The 23,465-nt window shown below is 40.2% G+C and overlaps 1 protein-coding gene across 6 annotated transcripts in view; it reads right to left on the reverse strand.

Annotated features, from left to right (window-relative positions):
* The window catches only part of LOC117938695 (DENN domain-containing protein 5B-like), a 77,728-nt gene that overhangs the window by 7,946 nt on the left and 46,317 nt on the right, over positions 1–23,465 (reverse strand). For 3 of the 6 annotated variants that reach the window (XM_034863477.1, XM_034863475.1, XM_034863476.1), the window contains 12 exons: positions 13,906–14,093; positions 11,164–11,754; positions 10,280–10,511; positions 7,364–7,514; positions 6,362–6,452; positions 5,971–6,075; positions 4,959–5,090; positions 4,062–4,214; positions 3,762–3,837; positions 3,193–3,274; positions 1,474–1,602; positions 755–876 (listed from right to left, as the gene is read on the reverse strand). In XM_034863477.1, the coding sequence (XP_034719368.1) occupies positions 755–876; positions 1,474–1,602; positions 3,193–3,274; positions 3,762–3,837; positions 4,062–4,214; positions 4,959–5,090; positions 5,971–6,075; positions 6,362–6,452; positions 7,364–7,514; positions 10,280–10,511; positions 11,164–11,754; positions 13,906–14,093 (2,052 nt within the window). The remainder of the gene's footprint in view (positions 1–754; positions 877–1,473; positions 1,603–3,192; positions 3,275–3,761; positions 3,838–4,061; positions 4,215–4,958; positions 5,091–5,970; positions 6,076–6,361; positions 6,453–7,363; positions 7,515–10,279; positions 10,512–11,163; positions 11,755–13,905; positions 14,094–23,465) is intronic. The other 3 variants (XM_034863478.1, XM_034863480.1, XM_034863479.1) reach the window with 1 other exon arrangement.

Raw genomic sequence — 23,465 nt, forward strand, 5'->3', positions numbered from 1 at the left:
GGATATAGTCGATGCTGTGCTTTTGGCAAGGTGTTAAGAATCACAAATTTTTGTAAATAAAAATACTGGCTCTGCAGGAGGACTAACTCCAAGTGGAAGAATCAGGAGAGACAGAGACTTCAGGTACCATAACAATGACCGGCTATTGTGATGATTTAAATTCCCTTAAGCTGCGCTCTTATATCTACAGTATGTACTAAATTGGGTCCAGTAGAGACAGCAACGTGCCAGAACCATGCCATCCTGTGCCATCCCCGTCCAAATACAGGCCCTTGCAACCAACTGTTTACAGCTAAGTGTTTTATAGAAATATAATGTGCAAGAATTGGCTGTAATTATAATTCAATTTGCAGCTATTTTTTTGCTTTTTCTCCGCAAGTCGTCATGATTCATAATGATTCAGCGTCATAAAAGAACAACTGCCAGGGTCATTAACTTAATTATCAGCATTCACAAGGTGCATTGCATTGACTATTTATGGTTAAAAATGGGCTTGTACAGGGCGGGACAAGAGGCTGATTCCCTTACACACACTTGTAGGTAATCTGTGATTTGTAAACAGAACATTTACAGATGTGCATTATTTTGTTTGGTGTATGCCATTTTTGGCTTTTGGGCGTACGCACACTTTTAGTAAGGATCCTCAGTTTTATAAATGAGACCCCTGGTCAGCCTTTTTGCTATGAATCAGAGTTGAGCTTTGTGAAGCTTAACTATGATTGAATAGAGGTCAGAGGGCATGTGCAGAACTCACCGATGGTGGTGAAGACACTAGTGAAGCAGAAGTAGTCGACAGCGTTGAGAGAGAGCAGGTGGAAGAGGAACTGCTCCTTCTCCTCCTCACAGCGCAGGAACGCGTAGCGTTTGTACAGCTTCCTGTAGACAACATGGCACAGCACAGCACAGCACAGCCAGGTCAGGTTCAAAGACAGCACAATATTACTTAAGAATAACTCCACTGTCTTTACATCTTAGTTTTCGTTGTCAGTCTTGTGTTTGGATACATTTTCATGTTGAGTCAGGTGCTAGTAATGGATAGCCACATATTTTCACTATTCAAGTAAACTTATATTAAAAACATATTGTAAAAAAAAAAAGAATATGGTTCTGCCCTGCCTATTTCTAGTCATAAGGATGCAATGTTTTCACTTTCAGATGAGAAAAGACTAATAAATATGAAGACAAATTAGTTGGTTTGGCAAATACATGTCTGGTCTGATAAAGAGCAGCCATTTTCCATGAGGTAGAAGAATTAGCACCTACATAAGAAACACAATTATGAGCTTTAATGCAAAAAATAGCTACTGTATGTCTTCACACCTTTGATAAAACATTTTTTTGTATTTTCACATTGGTGTATTTACAAAAACCTATCTATTGGAACATGAAATAATCCTAGTTTGCATCAATCTCACCTATCAAAAGCACAAATGGAGTGTATGTGTATGAGTGGGGATGATCATGTGTGCTCACTTGGTTAAGGCTTGTCGAGACAGCAGCTGTTTGAGGTGTTGAGAGAGCAGCTTCTTCTCAAGGGAAAGACGGATCCAGGCCCTCGCTCGTCCCACATCTGTCTTTATCTCTGACATACTCTGGATATGCCTGAGGAGACAGACAATGGAGGGACAGGAGATAGATGATAGATGATAGACTCTCAGGGGTTGAGTGAACTACTGAAATTTAGCTTTTGGTCTGACCACTTTAATTAACCTGCCTTTTCTACTTTGACTTCAGTTAGTGTGTGTATGAGCAGTAGGACTCTGACGGTTACCGCGGTCACATGCCACTACCGCAACAAACATCGCCGCATATTTTTTTACTTTTTGCTCGTGGAAGATATCGTGTGATATGAAATATAATGAAAGCAATAATCCTCTTCTAAGTCTTCTATCCTACATTCAAGAGAGTATGGAGTGAGAAAAAAAACAACTTGAGTTGCTCGTCACTTCACCTTTGCAGAGCTTGAAGACGTAGATGTGTTGTGAGCAACCTTTCTGAAAGTTAAAAGTCTTTTGGTAGCTGTGCAAGAGAAATCTCAAACATTCCCAATCAGCAGAGATGGCGAGCGTAGGTATATGTTAGAAGATAACATAGACACAGGCTATTTATTTTTAACTAACATGCTAGTTAACATTAGTAATTAAACCTAAACAGCTGATGGAAGTCCAAACTGTCTGCAAGCTTGTCCTGTAGTATACGGTGATTCCACTGTGCGACAGTAAGTCGCGTGGTTATGACACAATAGTAAGCCCATATTTAAAAAAAAAAAAAACGTCTGCTACGGAGCCACAACGTGGGCTACAAGGTAATGGGGCCTTTTATACACTGTTTTTTTTCTTCATGTGATCTTCATTCATCAAGTGTTGCAAGGTTCCTCTTGGTATTTTCCATGTCACTCTTAAATGGTTTTGTATTGAATTTCTTCTACTTAAATCTGGGCTCAAAAGCAAAGTCTGATGATTTTGGGCTATATAAACAAACTTGATTAGACGTGATTCCTTCATTTCCAAATTGCGTTCCCACAACACCTGGGGAAGCAGGGTTTTCTAAAGTATATCAAGGAACCCCAGAAATAGCGGAAGTCTATCCAGCGTATTTGGCATACGGTACATTTCCGCTGTTTGGCGGTCAACTCAACTTACTTTATTGGTACCAGTGCTTTTCTTTTAGTTTTCCATTGCAGCCACGTGAAACTGTTCTGGCAGAGAATGTCTGCACTTTGTCAATTGAACAGCATAGTGTATGGTTTCGTTTTTCGAGCTGGCGTTTAAAAAAAATCTGGGTCTATTGGCTATTAAAAAATGTCGGGTTTGTGCCCGTGTCACGCAAGTGACAGTTCTCTATGACCAATCAGTGGTCTTCAGTGTTTTAACTCCAGGTGGTACAAAACAACTATTGCTAAATCCTAAAAATGGCAAGTGGTGTTGAGTGGAGCCAGCAAATCTTCACATTTGTTTGGCAGTTTTGATTGACAAATTACATATCATGAAATGCAATTACATTTCCTGTAATTTACTAAATGTTCAGTGCAAAAACGCAGCTTTAGAAGAAGAGAGTTCTTGGTTTCTGTGGTGTCAGAAAGCGTTTGTAGCGTTAGAGTAACTGAAATACAGTTATTGCACATAGGAAATAAATACTACAGTACATACAATCTCTTTGTTTAGTTGTTTATGTAATTAAATAACAAATTACCTCATATCCTGTATCAGTGACACACGTAGAGACGGCATCGCTATGAAAGAGTCAGACTTTCTCCTCTCAGGAACTTGTGACACTGTTAAAAAGAAATACAGGATATGATGGCTTTGTTACAATCAGAAATGTGTGTTCGACAATGCAGGATTGTGTATGTGTTAGGACTGTTGGAACAAATTCCTAAAGTCGAATACAATTTGCATAGTAAAAAAAACTAAAAAAACAACAAACAATACTACTCAAATGATGAAATTACTTTTCAAATGTGATATATATTTTTATAAATGTAATGGCTAACATTAGCTAATCTCCGTCTTCTCAACTTGGCCACCCGCATATGAAAACAAAATGTTTTGTCATGTCACGTCTGATGACTAAAATAGTACCCACAGCACCGTTTGGCTTAGTTATCAATGCCGTTAGCACCGCGGCTAACACTATTGAACTTATTAATTACTTACTTAATATTTGAATATAAAACTAATAAATTAAATTTCAATGGTATTATAGAAGAAGACTGACAGCTCTAGTGTGCGTGTGTGTGTGTGTGTGTGTGTGTGTGTTACCTGGCGACTCTGACTGATCCAGCTTCTCCTCTCGGGCCTGGTAGTGCAGCAGGTGGGACCACAGGGCCGACTTCCCCTGAGAAGTGCGAAGTGTGTGTCACAAATCACAATGCACACACAAAGAACAGCTAACTGATGAAGGAAAAGATTATACACACATAAAGTAGATTTATCAGGCAATAACCTCTTACCCTCAATATCCAATTTGGTCATTCAACCCTGATTAATTGTAAAGGTGGGTGTGTGCCATCCGATTGCTTTTATAAATGTGTGTAAGAGAAAGTGTGTGTGTTTGCTGACCTGTTTGACCTGCAGCCCATGGCTCCAGATCCTCTCCAGCAGGTCACACAGGCTGGCGATCAGAGTGTTTTCTTCCAGTCCGGTGATGTTGGCGTCACCATGGCCCAGCTCCACCGCCTCCCGGCCCATCTTCTCCACCAGCATACGCTTTGTCTGAACACACACACACACACACACACACACACACACACACACACACACACACACACACACACACACACGGTTGAAAGTAAATATATCCTATTCTATTCCAAACTCACTTATTTTGAAAAATTGACCCACAAAATGGATAGATAGAAATACTTCTTTTATCAGTAAAATTGAAAGGGGGATTTATATTGACCACAATTAAGTGTCTTTGGTTCCAATTACAATATATGTTTGATCTGGCTTTGATTCATAGACTGTATATCAATGGACAGAGCATGTGTGACGTCACCCATTGGTTAGCGGAGATCTGGCTGCTATGAGTTGTCAAATTTGCCGTTATGGGCGCAGCCATTCTGGTTGCGGATGTGACGATTTTAGACGAGAGGGAAGAGGTCTGTTAGTTAGTCTGTGCACTAATTTTGCAGTCAATGGTCTGATGTCAATGCTTGTTTAAAGTGACTGGCCTCGTTAGGGGCTGCTATAAATAATGCTCAACATATTTTTGTTTCTAAGATGGGACATTTTTTTAGTCTGATGTTACCAAAACTTAAAGGAGACATTTATGACATCTAATGGTGCTGCAACATGAGTACTGAGCTTTGTCTCTCACTGCATGCATTATTCATGAGAGACCACTCAGAACATGTGTGTGACTGGGGAAGAGTTTCAAGAGGTCGGTGAATGACTGTACTAATGAATAGCAGTGGGTCTCTAGGTAGACTGACACACTGTGCTTGTATTTATCACCTTCATGCGACACTCCTTGAGCAGCCCCTCCACAAACTTCCAGTTGGTCTGGGCGATGACAGCGGGAGACAGATCAGACAGTTTGGGCTGTCGAAGGTTCTTCCCCAGGCTGCGGGCCTCCTGCATGTATTTCTGAAGATCAAACAGAACCAATTTGTGAGCTCCGGAGAACATACCCTCTTTAACAATCCGGTATTTAAGAGAAATGTTGGATAGTTTTAATGCACACAGGCTAAAGGTTTAGTCATTAAACCTCAGTGCACACACACACGCTTCCATTTGCATTTTTTTTTTTTAAATACGCTTTTAATCAGTAGTTGCCATTCTTTTTAAAGTGACAAGCTATGAAAATCAACACTTCAAAGGATGTACGTGTTTTTGCGTTAAGAGGAAAGGGTGTGACACAGGAGAGGAGTGTTTTGGGGAGTGTTGGGAGGTGAGCTGGGTTTCCACTGATGCCATTACGGAAGGAATTATTTTCACCAATGTTTCACATCTCAAACTGTGTCCTTGAAATAAGAACTTTTCATCTGCCCTGCTTTGGTTATTGTTTGGTCTTCAGCTCAGAAACTGTCTAAGGGCCTTTTCACATAGTGACATTTTAGGTTGAAATCAGTCAATTTCGCTGAGAGTCTTTGCTAGTTTAAGCCTGACGTTGTCAATTTCCTGTAATTTAAATAGCAAATGCACCTGCGCCTAAGACACTAAGATGGATGTAAATTCAGTTATGATCTCTCTATATAGTGCTGGTTTTTATTGGTAGTGGTGGATTAAGCTTGCCTACTTGAGCACTAGGGTTTGACAGAAAAGTAATGCATGCATGTAATCCATGTAATTCAGTGATATAAGCCTCAATGGTTACGGTTTCCTCTCTTTACACCATATCAGAGCAGGATTATCCAGGTAATGCAAACAGAACTGCTGCTGCTTCAGTGAGAGTATAAAAAGGTAGAGGTAGGGGTGGAGGGGTCTGAAAGCATAAGTCCACAACACCAGCAGCTCCTCCACATACCAGGCAGGACGCAGAGGCAGATTTTTTAGGCGGTTTGATAGGCGGAGGGGACGCTTTGTCCCACTCCCAAAACGCCATGGAGTTCTGCAAAACCAGACAGCCCTGCTGATGAGGAGGAGGAAGAGGGGTTCCCCCAATCGACAGGCACAGGACACACGAGCAGACAGAGGGGGACAGAAACAAAAAGAGAAGAATGGAAAAGAAAACAGAAGGCAGCATGCACATGAAGTCTCCAAAATAAACAAAGAAGGCTCAAACAGAAACAAACAAAAAATGACGCCATAAGACACACAGAGAAAATAAAGCCATGCTTTTACACTACATAATGTTAAAGATCAGAGGAGGTAACATATTCAGAGGGCAGGTAACGGCTTGGTTGGGATTTTTCTACCTCTTTCAGGTCGTTGTCAAGGGCCAGATGCTCTGTTTGTTGTCTGTGACGGTCTTTCTTTCGTTGAGCTGTTGCCGTCCTATGAGACCACCTGCAGTTCCAACAATACGTAATCATTATTTATATATTATTATATTGTTATATTTAAAAGTCCTTTCAAATAGAAATTATTAACACATTGCCATTCACAGAAACTGTCTACTTCTGAGCCTAATACAAGAGGAGGATATCAAATCATTGCTTTCTTCATGAGCCATCTGTTTGCCTGTTTGTTCAACAATTAATCATATTTTAAACTTTATTTTTTTTTCTAAGAGACATACGAGAAGACTCAAACTCATGCCTGTGTGGAAGGTACATAGCTGGAGTATGGATGTGGTTAGCCTAGGTAGCATAAAAATTGGTGGCAGGGAGAACAAGTAAAAAGTAAGTAAACCAGAGGCTGAAGGACTGGCCATAATATTTGTTATTGTATTTTATTCTTCTTGTTATTTCATATTCTGTGCTGTGCGACTGATTTTGATGCTGTAACACTGTAATTTCCCATTTTATTGGGATCAATAAATATCTATCTATCTATCTATAAACCACATCCCTGGTTTCCGTTCTACAGGGGACCTTTGCTGCATGTCATTCCCTATCTCTCTCTTTTTTTCTCCTGTCATGTCTCTGCTGTCCAATGAAGGTCATACTTTTTAATTGATAAATGAGCATACAGTAGTTCCTAAAACTATTCATTTACGTATTAAAAAAAGATTTTTTTTCTTTCATCACTATCCTTTTTTTCCATCAAATCTTTGGAGTTTTCCTACAGACAGACAGCCCGATGAACAGATAGACAGAGACAGAATAATCAATGAATATATATAAATTGAGGATTTTCAGTCAAAGACTTAAGCATGACAAATGAAGCCCAGCCAGTCTATAAAATCTTGTTGTTAAGTGCTGACTTCATTTGCTGTTTCATGTTTGTATTTCAGTCAAAGGTTGAAGTCAACTCACTTGTTATTGGTCGGCCCCGTGTTGAGCACGTCAGCCTGCAGTTTGGGGAAGAATCCCTGGGTGTATTTGCCCTGACCGATCTTCATGTCCAGCAGGTGTGGGTGGATGGCGGTGTGGTCGATCTTCATCAGTCGCTGCTCAATGGCCTGAGCTGTGGGGGAGACAGAATCCACTCAGACAGAACTCATATAAACATAGATATTTGTTTGACTTGAATAAGATCATAATCAAAGTATTGAAGGGAATTTGACACTGATGCACTGTATCCACCTTAATCTAAATATCTTGGGTTTTCACAACATTTAGTTTATCATACAGTGGTCCAGCTGCTTGATGACACGTTTCACTTTCACTTTAATTTAGAGTTGAGTATTGGAAGAAAACTTTGATATCAGGAAATAATATATTGAGGGCATCTTTATTTATTAAAGTGGAATGCCACTGATTTTAAGTTCAGGATCAGTTTACTAAACCTGTGAAAACAGTCTTGGGGTATGGTAGTATTTTTACTGCAGTCCATGTAATCATAAAAAACCAACTCTATGCCCAGAGAACCTAAAGGATAATTCCATTAGCCGTAACTTGCGTTCTTAGCTTTGTCCATCTCATCAGTTGATGAGATGACACAGTATAATAACATTGTACTTACCAAAGCAATTACTGAGATCAGAAAACATAGCAACGTCACTAAACCTTTTACGTGGTAAAATTAATAACCAAAACTGTTCCCGGATCTCAGCAACTTGGCAAGTATAAGGTATGACATCCAAAATTACAATCATAGGACACACACACACACACACACACACACACACACACACACACACACACACACACACACACACACACACACACACACACATTATATTTTACTATGTTCTCTGACTGTTGCATATTTGCCAAGAGAAAAAACCTTGCAGGGCTTCAAAACAAGTGGCTTTTTTATTATAAATCCCTGATGAAGTATGCCGTCCTCTCAACACTCTCTGTCTCTCTCTCTCTCTCTCTCTCTCTCTCTCTCTCTCTCTCTCTCTTTCTCTCTCTCTCTCTCTCTCTGTCCATCTGACTTATTCATTGCTCGCTCTCTTATCATTCACAAACACACTTAGCCTGACTCTGACCTCTGTCTCCTTTTCCTGCTTAATCTTCCTCAAACACAGCAAACACACTACATTACTGTCAGTGTGCTTGTTGTTTAACTGTCTGGGTTACGTTCCCCTGCTGAAACATTAAACTTGTTTTGTTTCTTGCTGAACTCCACAGACAGGATCTGGAGTATTAATCTCAGTTCTGGAGTGAGCAGTGAGCGAGAGCACTGGAGCGAGTTGCCACAGGGAAAGCTAGGCAGAGAGAAAGGCTGCCTTTTGTCCGGGTTATTGGGATTCTGCATGCACCATCACCCCCAAATACCCTTACAAAATGTAATCAAAGCATTACATTGCTCGGCCCATTACCATCAAAACAGTGTGGGTTACAAGAAGACAGCTCGTATGCATGCACCAAAAGAATTTGGAGAACAACTCTGGGTGAAATGACTATTCAGATTATTCTTATAGAGGAGGATAATGATAAAATATGGAGAATTTTGAGCTAAACTGAAAGTTGATACGATACAATCATTCTGCTCTGTCACATGTAGCTACAGTGATTGCTTTGCTTTGCATTATCATTAAATTATTATTGTAAAGTGGTTAATGGTAATTTAACCCCTGCTGGTTAAACACTGTAATGTGTCAGTTGGACAGTTATTACCTGTGGAATACACCGCAGTACTATAAATACCTTTGGTATGTTTTGACAAATATATTTGCTTTCTTTCCAAAATGAGATTAGAAATATCAACCTCATGTCGGTAGGTTAATCAATATTTCTCTGCTAACAATAAGAAAAGGAAAAATCTTTAAAGTTGAACTGTGTTAATCAGCTAACTTACACCACCGATGTAGTTCCCCTTATTCCTATGAAGGGTTTAAGCATCTTTTAGTTCGTTCTTTTGGTTTTATGGAGTCTCACAGCTCTCATCAACCTAGTATCCAGGCAGCTCAGAGAAAAAGCTCTGATAAACCCAATGTACACTACCTGCTCAGCAGACAACAAAATATTGTGAACATTGCACTTGCAGTATGTTTGGCCAGTGGCAAGAAACACGGCTCCAAAACCAATCCAATAAATCTTCTGATCCCACTCACATTCTTACAAAAATCACACACACTTTGATCCTTTGATCCTTCAATTTGAAATATACAAGTAAACCCGCAATCCTGTTTTCTTCCAGTTTTATAAACATCGGTAACCCACAAGCAGACACATCCAGCCAAATGGATTCCCTGTTGGTCTCCACCAGTCTTAATCAGTCCTGAGTCTGACCTCCTGCCTCAAACTGCACCTTCAGCACCAATTAAAGGCTTAACGAAGGGCAACCCATGCGGCACTAATTAAGAAAAAAAGGGACAAAAAAGCCTGAACAAACACTCTTGCATCAAGAGGGTACGTGGTTGTGCTTATGTAAGAGAGAGAGTGATGGAGTGTTTGCTGTGATGGGATGTAGAGAAAAGTGTTTTCTGGTCACTGGGGAGGGCTGAGCTGCTTCCAGACAATAAACGACAGACAAGAGGGGAAGGAGAAATGGAGAAAGAGGCAGAGAGATGGATGCAGTGTTTATGTTTTAATATGCTAATGGCTAATGGAGGCTAATGGAGGATTGATAGTCTTTGAAGGACGGACAGGCATGTACAGCAAGGCGAAAAAGCTCTTTTCCTGCTGCCAATTCAAACCACTACCATTCTGATTCCTTCTCCATCTGATTCCTCTCCAACCACATTTATTCCAATCTTAATTGTGTTTCATGTTTAATTGTGTGAAATAAACCTCACCCGAACATGGTTGAGCACGCACACCTGTTCATGCTGAGCTTACCAGACTCCTTGAGGATGGAGCACCTCTGGTAGCTGGAGGATCGGTGGCTGGGAGCGCGGACGTTGTAGAGGCGGGCCTTGTCGATGCGAGCGTCGAAGACGCGGATCAGGGGCTCCTTCTCCTCCCACTGGGACATGATCTTGTTGTCGATGAAGGTGGCAAACATCTGTGTCTCAATGAAGTGGGAGAGGAAGGGCAGGTAGGGCTCTGGCTGGTCGGACAGGAACGAGGCCTGGGGCAGGCATGAGCATGGAGATATAGAAAAATATTTACTGTCAATTTACAAATATTAGCCAGGGGTGTGGCCTGTTCAGGCAAACTAAAGACATAAGGACCTGCCACTGATTCAGTTATTGTGATCGCTTGTTTGCTGTGTTATAGACAGTTAGTATCTTTTCTTGTCTTACAGGTAAATCAACTTCAAGCAGCAGATGTGCTACTATCATTAAAACAGTATTATAATCATATCGATATTATACTCAACTACCTGTAAACTCATAACTGTTAGCCTTATTTTTCTATTCTGTGTTATACCATATTCATCCATTCATAGTTGTGCAGGAGATGGCATTTCACAAGTGAAACGTACTGCATGTAGTTTGTAAGTCATTTATAATCCCTACAATGCTCTGAATGCAGATCACAATTAATCACACAGGCACAAAACATTTCGACCGGAATTTCCTTCCCAGTGTTAAACACTATCCATTTTCTACCTCAGAATAATTCAGATGACAATGTCGCAGTTCTCTCTTTTCATGTACAGCATGTACAGTGTGTCTTAAAAAGAAAAGCCTCTCTTTGCACTAAGAAGAAGAAATCACGGCCCTGATATAAATAAATTACCCCTTCTGCACTCTATATTTTGTGCTTGATTTAGTCACCTTGTCAAAGTTGTGCATTTGCTCCCTGTTGGTGAGCCAGGACTCCAGGTCCGGGGCGCTCTGGATGACGAAGGCTTCGTAGTCGGCAAACATGGTGGTGAAGCGGCTGGCGAACACCTCCCTCAGCTGAACGTTCAGCTTGGCGTTCCTAAGCTCCTCCTCTTCAGCTGCTGTCCGGCCTCCTTGCCCCTCTGTGCTCTGAGCTTTGACTCCGGCCCTCAGGGCGTCCACACGGGCCACTGTCACCCCGGTGCGTTTGGTCAGCGCTTGCAGTCTTTCCAAGGTGGCGTTTCCCTGCAGCAGCTGCAGCACAGCCAGCTCCTCTACTGCAAGGTTTCCATTACGCCCGTCGTCCTCCAGTTGACGGAGAGCCACAGTCTTACGCTCCCTACCAGGGGTGGAGGGGGTGCTGCCGGGAGCGCTGCTGGGACTGGTGCGGGTCCTTGGTGGGGCCCCTGTGTTGGCAGAAAGGCCAAAGCTAAGCAGCACCTCGCTGAGCTCCTGGATTAACTCTGTCTTATTGGGGAACTGTGGAAAGTCCTCTGGAAGCTCGATGTAGTGGTTGTCAATGTCTACAAAACACAGGTTGGCCTGGAGACAGGGAAAGATATTAATATTACAACAGTATAGTTCAGGATTAGACAATGCCCCCTATAAAGTGATATTACTGACATTTTTGGTACAAAAAAAGAATCAAATCTCTACTCTGTCCCGTACAGAAGATGTGCAAGTGGAGGGTGAGCCCAGGGAGCTGGGACAGGTATTATCAGGATGGTTTGATGGGGGCTGAGAGATGTAGAGAATGTAGGTCAGTGAGTGAATGATAATCCCACATTGTCAGAGATCAACCGAAATTTGACATAATGGAGTTAGCATGACACCCTCATTTGGGATTAAAATAGGAAATAGGAAATCACCGCCAGACAACACAGGCATAAATTCAAATGTAAGACAGGAATGATAGAAAACCTCCAGATTAGACTTTAAAAGTCAGACCCTAGTGTGTGGTGTGTTAATTTCCTGGTGGAATCTCCAACATCCAAATACTCAGAACACTGAAGATTAAAAACAAACCATAATCAAACATGGACGTGACCCTCTCTCTTCCCCACCATTTCCATTATTTCAAAAAAAATGCCATAATATAAAAATGTTTGTCTGGATAAGTGAATAAGATTCGGGAGATTTACACAGAAGCATTTAATGAACTCTAAAGATTATGGATTAAGCAGTACAGTTAACCACAGTGCCACCCCAAACTCTGAGTGTCTATACAAGAGGCATATATCTCCTGCTGAAGATGTCAAATTTGGATTATGCTAAAACATTGATGATGCCATAGACTCGCATTGCCAGACCTTCCTCCACAGCGCTGCAAAGAAAGGTCTGGCTAGTCCACACAGCATTCGGGAATAGGAGAAAATCGTGCTCTGGTTTATAGCCATTTCTTTAAATTCTTTACAATCTTCTTGGGCGACGCAATAATGGTGCCTCTGCAAAATAGCCTCCGGGAAGAACTTGATTTGGTGGAACATGTGTAGGTTCAAAGTTGTTTCCGTTGTGCAACAGAAACTGAGATTTGACATATAGTTTAGCTAGCTGTCTTGATTTACATTTAAGGTGTGTGAAGTCCTTTTATTCAGTGCCAACAATACAGGCATACTATATACTCAAACCAGGACAGGTTTATTGAGGGAGTATGGTTGTCCCATGACTTGTGACTAGGAGTGACCTGAGGTTAAGTTTTCCCTTTGTCTCATTTTATCACAATATGGTGTTTCTGGAAATTCCATCATTCATATCACAAACCTTTTTATCTCTGAAAGGGTGCCTAGGTTTGGATCTAAAACCACTAGAAATACTATGCACCAAGAGACATTCAAACATAAGAATATTACAATTTGACATCAGGTAGAAAACAAAAAGACCTGGGTTGAAGAACAGAAGGCAACCCTTGTCTGGCATTTATTCCCCATTTAGATCCATAGCTTGCTCTTTTTTATAAATGTCCTCTGTGCTTTGCTTTAAGCCATTCTTTCATCATCAGCCAATTCCTAGGTCACAACCACTTCAAAGGATCATTCAGAAACACAGAGAGCTTCACAAGTATAAGCAGACGGGGGACCTTGTAAGGGGAGGCGGAGGGGAGACAAGGCACACGGGCTCATGGGTGCTCCGCAGCGGCATCCTGCGCTGGTTGGGATAATAATAATTAGCAACCATACTGAATGCACCAGATTAACTTGCACTGGGAGTCAGGGATGTAAGCAAAGCCGGAAACCCACGAGCCTGGATGTTTCCGCTTTGTTAGGGCCTTATCTTGCTTTAACACATGAAAACACACATTGATATTGACTGCAACGCTGCTTTGGGCTAAATACTGATTTGAATCCAGTGCATAGTCACCTCCTCACTGTCTGACAAGTGATGGGGCTAAATAAAAAGACAAGAAGAATGAGGAGACTGAAATCCACTTCCGATTTACCCTTGAGGTGGATTTGTAGACAAATCCCTGTCCTGCGTGTGTGTGTGTGTGTGAACCTTAACTGAGCCTAAATGACCACAAAAGAAACCCACAGGCATTAAACCTGAGTCCCAAGTCCAGAGTCCTAATGTTGCAGTCACACTTGCATTTCTTGATGATGACCTGAACCCCAGATAAAGCCAAGACTAACAACCCCATCTTAACACTTCTATTAACCCGTGGTCATGGAGGTAACAATCCATATGTGGGCTGCCTACCTCCTGAGGAAGCTCCAGTTTGGAGCGGTCTGCGCCCTCTTTTGACTGCAGGCCCATCAGGTAGGGAACAGGAGCATCCAGGAAGTGAAGAAGAGAGGCCGGCAGGATGGGAACATAGACATGCTGCCACTGGAAGGGAAACAGCAGCGTGGTGATGCCCTCGGCCACTGTCATCAACCGCTGGTAGTCTGAGAGAAGGAGAAACAATATTATGAGGGAATTTTTAAAATGATAGAATTTTAAGAAAAAGACAAATGATTCATATTCAAGTTGTATATGAAAGTAATGAACTCTTCAAGCATGTAAGGATGATTTTATTGCACAATACAGACTCTTGATATGAGTTGAGGGAATGGGGGAGAAAGAGGTAAGAGGTTTATGAAATACATATATATTGAGAGTATTGATGTGCGAGAAGCTTTAATCAAGTCAAATCATGATTGAAAAAAGAACATGAACAGAATCCAACAGAATGTTGGATTCTTTTCAATCATGTTCTCACGTATGTGTGTGTGTGTGTGTGTGTGTGTGTGTGTGTCTCTCTGAGAGAGTATTGCCTCTGTTCCCTAAAACAGATTAAGGTCAGTGATTGCAGGCTGGCTCTAGTATTGAGTTCAGCAGCAGTTTCATCAGACGTTATTGTGATGGCCAGAGGGAAAAGCCTGCAAGACCTCGAGGAAAGAAGAAAAAAACCTCAGGGAGTCATACCCCTCCCCCTTTCTAATTTCCTTTCATTCCGTCTAGTTCAGGCAGTGCCCGTCTGTCTGCATGTGCACATATGGAATCTGTGCACTTTCATTGAAAATGCATTAAACTCACCAGTGCCTTAACCACTGACCACAATGATTTATATTCAACAGCAGAACCCCGTCGAGAAACAGCTGCTCTCCTTGATTCTGAAAAAAGTATGTGAGTTTATGTCTTTTAGACACTTAACACTAAAAAATGCATCTCTCAGATGATCAGCTTTAATAAATAAAAGCGACCGACCGACGGACGGACGGACGACAGACAGACAGACAGACAGACACACACACACCAGGGATGATGAAAGGCAAACAGGCATGTTGTGACAGGAAAATAGAAAGTGTGCGTGTATGTATGTGTGTGAAATGTAACCACATCTTTGTTTCTTTGTTTTTTTTCCATAACCAAATTCTAAGATACTTTCTCACAGTATTCACATTTACGCAACTTTTGCTTTTTGTGCACCATGTTGTTTAGTAAATGTAGTATCAACCATTTTATGTTGGGTTGGTAAATCTCATCTAATGACATAAGTAATCTCATCTTTAACCACCTGTAAACGCTCACTGTACGCTCTCCTAGATCTAACTGTATTAATGCAAAAGATGCAACCACTACGTCACATAAGAGCTACGCTAAATGGCACGGGCCATTTTAGTCAAGCTAGTGGTGTGGCTCTATGGATGACATTTTGTACATACAGTACATTTATGGAATCTGGAAGGACAACCCTGTCTCCATTTGTAAGCTACCAATGCGCAAAAAGCTGCTTGCATTACATTCCTTTTTTATCAACATACATGCCTGAAAATATCAGCAAAGTCATCATATTCCATCTGCTTGTGGCAATTACTGTAAAGGTGCTCTAAGCAATGTTGGGTGATGTAATTTCTTGTTGACAATCGAAGTACTGTCAAACAAAAAGGAGGCTAGCTCGCCCCTCCCTCCTCCTCATCCCGTCCCCTACCCCCTCCCTTATCCCTTATTTACAGTGTGTTCAGGGGACAGGCAGCTAGCAGATAGTGAGGGGATGTTTGCTGTATGTGACAACAAATGTTGTAGTCTAATCTCTCTCACTTCAATCCTGAAATGTCTCAATGACCCTTTAACAACAACATTCACATACCCCTCAGGATGAATTGTATTAATTCAGGCAATCTCAAATTTTCATTGATATTATGATTATGACAAAATACCTGCAAAACTAATGAAGTTCCCATCACTTTTTTTTACTCGTTGTACACGCATACAAAACAAAAAAGATTTGCCAATCTCTTTGTGTGTGTGTGTGTGTGTGTGTGTGTGTGTGTGTGTGTGTGTGTGTGTGTGTGTGCTGTATGTTTAAGTATGTATTTCTCAAGTCTGGACAGGTTCAAAGTTTCTCCCACACACACACCCCCCGTGGGAAACACAGCAAAGGAGTCTGACTAACACACTCTGGTTTCTTTTAACCTGTTGCATTAAATCCTTTCCAACCTGTTCCTGTATGCTCACATCACACCAGGATAAGTTTAGTTTCAGCATCTTAGCTGGCTTCATTACCACTTCGCTGTTACAACCTGACGTGTCTCCAAAAGTGTGATACTCTTTCACACCTCATAAATCACGGCCTCATTCCTTTCCTCAAAGTGAAAAACATCAAGGAAAAACATCAAAGCTGACACAGCGATGCCTCATGGGGAGAAACGAGAGGACGGAATCTAACAGTGACTGTCTCCTGATGCTGAACTGAGTTGAACTAATTCATCTTTATCCATTTTTGTTCCAAATCGAAATAGCTATGGGTGTTCCTTTAAAATAGGCCGATTCAACTCTGCATCGCCAAAAAAACTTCCTCTGAAATATGACAAGCGCAGGCGCCTGTGATGCATAAGCAAACATGTAATGATATGAAAAAATAAATCTAATAGGGCAAAGTGTAGCGCTGCAGAAAGCCCCAGCAGAGACAGGGCTAGAGGATGCTGAAAAACAGGACAGGACATGTCGCGTCATTGTGAAACTGTAACTGTGTTTTGGGACTGATAAACACCGGCAACTCAGTCTCACAAGGGAAGAAGTGAGCTGTCTGTGGTTACCAGCTGACATTAGTTCAGCTGCGCCATGATTGTGCTGGGACATAATGAAAGAGTCAGAAATAAAATCAAAACAAAAGAGGTTTAGAGAAGCATGTCATCTCATACCAAATCAAAAAAATAAGAAATCAATAATACAGTGTGAACACTGCTCAACTGACCTGGAAGAAGCAAACAAACAGAGCACCAAACTGAGTTGAAAACAAGACACAATAAACAGCTAACAAAATGGATGAAATCAAGAAGAGCACTGACACGGAAGTCATGGGCAAAGTGACTCTGTGGCAGTGAGAAGGAGGAGGCGATCTGAGAGTGTCCTAGAACGTTTTCCGTTTGACTGTTAAGAAAGGTTATTATAATATGGGCAGAATGTTGTTGATGTTACGTTAAAGGCTTGGTTCTAAGGAATTTCCTGGAGGAACTCCTGCATCTGCCACTATAACCTTCAGTCTTCTGATTCCAGGCCTTCCACCAGATTATGGAACCTGGCAGCAGGGATTTGCTTAAATTTGGTCACAAGATGATGGTCCACACGCCAAACAGTCTGCAACAATTATACTCGTGTTCATGCCTACACTCTCTTCATAACTTATTAGACAGCATGTGTTTTGTTTTTTTCTTTTACGCTTGTTCTTTTTCTCATTACATTAGATAGGAAAGGAAGTAATTGGTACTTAAGAAAGAGCAGCCGAAAATCGCTACGTTAAAATTTTGAGAGGCAAACTCATGGCCCGCCATTAGCCACAATTACCTCATTGTGGAGGTGTGTTGCTGCACAGAAGTGTGGAGGGTAACAAGTGAGCAACATGTAGGCCACAGATGTTAGGCGATAAGGCTGATAGGGATACGGATATTTGGTTATTTAAAAATCTGATATGCCAATATCTTGGCCAATATAATGTATATTTCCCTAATATTAGTTATCTGTAGTTATTTATGACTTCTCACTAAAATAATATGATAATAATTTGTTTCATTATCACAACAAAACAGAGGAACATAAAAATATATTAAAGTTCTGGTAAATAAAATATATGAAAATACAAACTTAGGTTATGAAACTTAAAGTCCTTTGAACAAAAACACATTTCCCAAAAAAGTAATCAGACGGGGAAGTTGTAGAGCGTTCACTGGTGGACAAACTATGCAACGCCAACGCTCATAACATGGTCGACAGTTGGTTTTTATTTTGAAAATATTCATTTTTCAGAATCAGTAACTTATTAAAAATTATTCTGATAAGTGTAAAAAAAAAGGCAGTGTTCAAAACGCGATTCTTTCAACATTCCTGATAAATTGCTCTGTATTAACACTTTTTTTGTACTATTGTACAGATTTTTATCTTAAAAATAAAATATTTGCTGCTGTGATAACAGACTAGGAAACATTTCTTGATGCATCTGGGTTTGTGCACATGGGCATTATCTTATTGAAACACACTGTTGTCTAAATATCATTATATGCTACCGGTGGCAATAGTGTAATCAAGAAAATATGGTCTTTAGATATTTTATATAAATTGGATGAAATGCTCCTTCAAATTAAAACAGCTTGTATCAGCATTTACACACATATCATTTCTTACTGTGTACCACTTGCCTGCCTGTAATGTAAATTAATTACAGGGATTACCATACAATGACATCCTGCATGCCTTCCCCACCCCCCACTGTGCCCAATCACTGGAGGAGACGCTCGACTGTCTCCTCCAAGGACGAGTGCGTGGGGAGGACAGGTAGGGGGTCATGGTGTAAATGCTTGTTGACTGATTAGGAGAAGCGTGGGAACATCTGGTGGGACTGTGTCTCATTAACATCCAGGAAACGTTTTCCAGCTTTCCACTGAACTGAACTCTTGCCTCACCTGCCTCCAGCCAGATGATGCTCCATGCAGGGTTTTATTTCTCCTCATTTCAGGACAAATGAGGGCTCCTTGGGACAGACGTGTCACGCAGTCAGAGCCCAAATTCCCAATGAAAAATGATTAATACAATATGTTTTTCACTCCAGTGAGATCTCATTTAAAGGTTTGCATTCAGGAGCAACTTTGACAGTGATGATTAAAACTGAGACCCATTTTCATCTGGGCCCACTGACACTGGTTCAGTAAACATTTGTAACAGTACCCTGGCTTGAATAACCCTAAAATGAGCAGATATGCTGTGGTCATTTTACAATAAGAGTTCTCCTGGTGCAGTGTTAGTTTTTGTTGGCATCATTTTCTCAATTTGCAGCTGATGCTAATTAACCAAGTTCTTAAAGGAGTAGGTCTGTTGTTTGGGCAATGCACTTTACTAGCTTATTTTTCAGTAGCTTTCTTTCCAAGAACAGATTAGAAGACTGATATCAATCTCATGCTTTGCATTAAGTAAAGAGTCAGGATGTGGTAAGCCTAGTTTGGCATTAAGACTAGAAAGCGCTGACATGGCTTTGTCCGAAGTTCAAAACCTAGACTCCAGCTCTGTACTGAACACACGGCCATGAGTTGCATCAATCTTTTCATCTTACTCTCACAAAGGAAGAAGAGAAGAATCATGTCTTTACCCAATAGCCCACACATGCCTGTTTGGTGTAACGTATTTCTCCAAATGTTAAATTATTTGTATTATTTGTATTTTTAATTGCAATTAATTGCATAATTTCCCTGATTAATCGCGATTAATCGCAAAATGAAATAATGACTTCAAAAGTAGTGTATATAGTGCATTTTTTTTTTTATCTTCTGCCATATGAATAAAAGTGCCGTAACATTTGTTCTGCAAAAATCTTACCAACATTTTGTTTATAAAGTCGCAGTTAAATAGAATATTTAGTGTACATCTCAACTTAACCCTCTGAGCCCTGAGGCCATTTCTACAGTTTATTGTCCGTCTGGATTTATTTTATAATAACTTTTAAAACATCAACCCTGTTGTCTACAGTCAAGAAATGAACATCATTTTTTTCAGGATAAACTGGGTTAGTAGAATATTTGGGTTGCAGTAAGGTCACTTATATGTTAAAAAATGTTAAATGTTGTAGGACCTTAAAGACAAATACATACATAAAACGGAACATAAATCTTCCAGATATGTATTGACATCACAGACAGAGCAGTAAAACTCTCTAAGCCATTTTACTCTCTAAAACACTTCTCATATGTCTTGGGAGTCACACTGTGAAGAAATAATCGTCATAATTTATACAGATGACAAAATAAATACCTTTTTTCAGAGAAAGCCCAGATGCTTTTGCCCTCAGGACATTTACTTATGCCAATAATAACATAATAATGTCATATTTATTGATATTACACCCACAGCAATGCTACACAATCACTTGTGTGTCTAAAACAGTTCTTCTATATGCACAAATAAACATTATAAACATTATAACTCATATAAAGTACATACTATTCACATTTATTCAAAAAAGGCCCAAATGTATATTATATAATATAAATATATGCCATATCTCAAACCAGTGAGGCCATTACGCTCTATAAAACGGTAGATATCTATCTTGTGCACTATAGCATCTTTGATTGCATACTAGCCAGTTTGACTGGGAGTATTGGCCTCTATCAGCCTCCATACACTTTGGATGACGTTGTCTCCCATATCTGGGCATACTATTGGCTTACTTCCCTAAACAGAGAGCAGACACGGAGCAGCAAGCTAGCGGCATAAATGAGCCAAAACGCAATGAATTATGATCATAAAGTGGATCAATCTTGGATGTAACGATTTGGATTTAAGGCTCAACAACCCTTAAAAAGGCTGGAAGTTCCAGGCTGGATAGAAAATTACCTGTTGAGGCTAGAAGGACCCGGAAGAGACCTTCGTAACCGCTAACTCGTTACCTTTTAGACGCAACTTTTGGTGAGTTTCTATGTTGTATGGTTGATAAATTATTAAACTATGAATCAGAGGAGCTGTTTTTGCTCGTGGGCGAGTCTCTCGGTCTCAGGTCTTACAAAGCCTGTGAGCAACAAACTTTTACAATAATAAAGAAATAATAAAAACTGCGTTAACACGCGATAAAAAAATTGTCGGCGTTAACCTGCACACCCCTAATTTTTTGTAATCTTTACTTTTGCTTCACTTTTTGCTTTTGCTTCAAATGCAGTATATCAAAGAATTCGTGGAGTGAATAAGGAACTACTGGAAAGTGAGCCCAAGCAAGGAAAAAGCGTTACATGAAAAGGATGTGGGACCAACAGATACTTCATAACCCAACATCAAAGCTAACCAGAAACTAGGGATGTCCCGATCAGAGCTGCATAGTGTCACACTAAAATAGTGACAAAACTAACCTTAGTGACTCTTCTTGGGCTCAATAGTCAATCTTTGATTTTCCGTTTATCTCTGATGTCGGCTCCAGGGACTAACAGCCTGTAAGCCTGGTGTTGAGGATTGGAGTAATCCTTTTCTTCTTGTTGCCAAAGGCTGGCGAGAGACTCTATGGACAGACACTGGTAAATGAACGCACGCCATCTTGGTTTCAAAATGCTGAAATCCAGGCAGTTTGGTGGTATGTCTGTTGCGCAGGGCGTGTGTGATTAAGTAGGCAATCACTACAAGCTGATGTAAATGATTGGAGTAAGGTAATCAGGCTAAATGCTGATCCCCGATGAGTTAAAAAAACATCCCTCCCAGAAACAACTACTAACTCAGTGTTCCAATATCCATGGTAGCAAACTGATACAGCAACGTCGAGAAGATGGAGTACAAGAAGCTTTGAAAATACCAAGGGTTTAGAGAGGAGCTAGAATAGATGTTAAACGTGAAGGCAACATTGATTTCAGGCCTATGGTAGAGGACCCGGGCTTGGAGGAAAAAGACCACCCAGTATGGGGAGAAAATGTTAAAAATCTTTCATTGCTCAAAGCAATTATTTCTTTATGTGAAAATCTCCCAAATAATTTTTACTTAGATGCTAATCTAAGTAATCAGATTACAACGTCTAATACTTAACCCATTTGATGTTATTTCAAGCTGTGGTTGCAGAAACACCATCTCACAATGTATACAACGTGTCCTGAGATAACTTCTGCTATATGAACACTGGTGAAATGTGTATGTTCACTCCTGAGATAACTTCTGCTATACATTGCAAATATAAATAAAATTGAATTGCTACAATGAGTTGCTTGACTAAGAACATGAAAACACTACTGAACTCTTGGGGAAAAGGGATCTATCTTAAACAGTAGATAAAAATATAGTTTGAGGGCCTCTCCAATTAACAAAGAATTCTTACAAGCATAACTGGTAATACACTTAAATAAAACACATTTAAGGATTGTTCAATATAACTTTCCAATTGCTGTATTACACTTGTTATCACAAGGTTTCCTTGAGTTCCTATTCAACACTGAACACACACTATTCTCAATTCTAGTTTTCATTTCCATTTTGATGCAATTAGTTTTACCTTATATGGAACACTGGTGAAATGTGTATGTTCACTCCTGGGATAACTTCTGCTATACATTGCAAATATAAATAAAATTGAATTACTACAATGAGTTGATTGACTAAGAACATGAAAACACTACTGAACTCTTGGGGAAAAGGGATCTATCTTAAACAGTAGATAAAAAGATAGTTTGAGGGCCTCTCCAATTAACAAAGAATTCTTACAAGCATAACTGGTAATACACTTAAATAAAACACATTTAAGGATTGTTCAATATAACTTTCCAATTGCTGTATTACAGTTGTTATCACAAGGTTTCCTTGAGTTCCTATTCAACTTTTTCTTTCATAAGAACTCATAAAATACCATCCTTAAACTCACAACTAGTGTGTGGTCTATAAGATTACATTACAATATAAGGTTAGTAAAAATGCACATAGTACACCTGACCCTTCTCAGATGGCAAAAGTCTACACAACAGCTGATAATGCAATGGTTTGCAAGGATTTTATAACTCAGGTTATCGGAGTGACAATGCCCATACCGACATTCTGCATGAACATCACTTATGCACAAATGGAATGAATCTACTCATTCAAAAGACACAGTTTAGATTGTTTTACAGCTGAACCTTGGTGATTTAGGTCAATGCTCTTCTAAGTGCATGCTGCAGAATACTGTAGATACAATGTTTTATGTTGTGGTTTTGGATTTGGTTTGCCTGCAGACCTTTTTCCACTTGCATGACTCATACAGTGCAGAAGACCAATTGTAGACTGAGTGCTGTAGACTGGAGGAGTGAAACCAAGAAAGAGTAGGACAGAAAAATGCAAGAAAAAACTTGATCTCACTCCACAGTCTAAACTAGCTGTTCTTTATCCGAGGTGCCTAACTGCAGTTGTGAATAATGGATGAATGGAAACCTAGGTGGAGGAAAATCTGATCACTGTGCATCGCAGTTAGCCTCATTTGTAGCTGAAGATTATTTGAGACGATTTTCCTTTGTCTCTGAGCCACCAACGGTTTTCTTGTCTAACAGTCTAGATCTATGTTTCAACAAACTGTTTTCACTAAAAAGTCAACACACAGCCACCCACTCCTACTCACATTTTAGATGCAACTAAAAATAAAGTAATGTATAGACTAAAAAGGAATACATTAATGCGACAATGACTAAAAAGTCTCATACTCTCATATATCTTGTCTTCATCATAAGTTTGTTTTGGCAACTTTCCTTCAGGAGATTCCCCGGCTGTGTCAACAGAGCAGAGATGGCAAAAGTACTCACTTTCCGTACTTAAGTAGAAGTACAGATACTTGTGTTAAAAAATACTCCGGTAAA

Source organism: Etheostoma cragini, chromosome 23 (assembly GCF_013103735.1).
Source record: "Etheostoma cragini isolate CJK2018 chromosome 23, CSU_Ecrag_1.0, whole genome shotgun sequence".
Lineage (NCBI taxonomy): Eukaryota > Metazoa > Chordata > Actinopteri > Perciformes > Percidae > Etheostoma > Etheostoma cragini.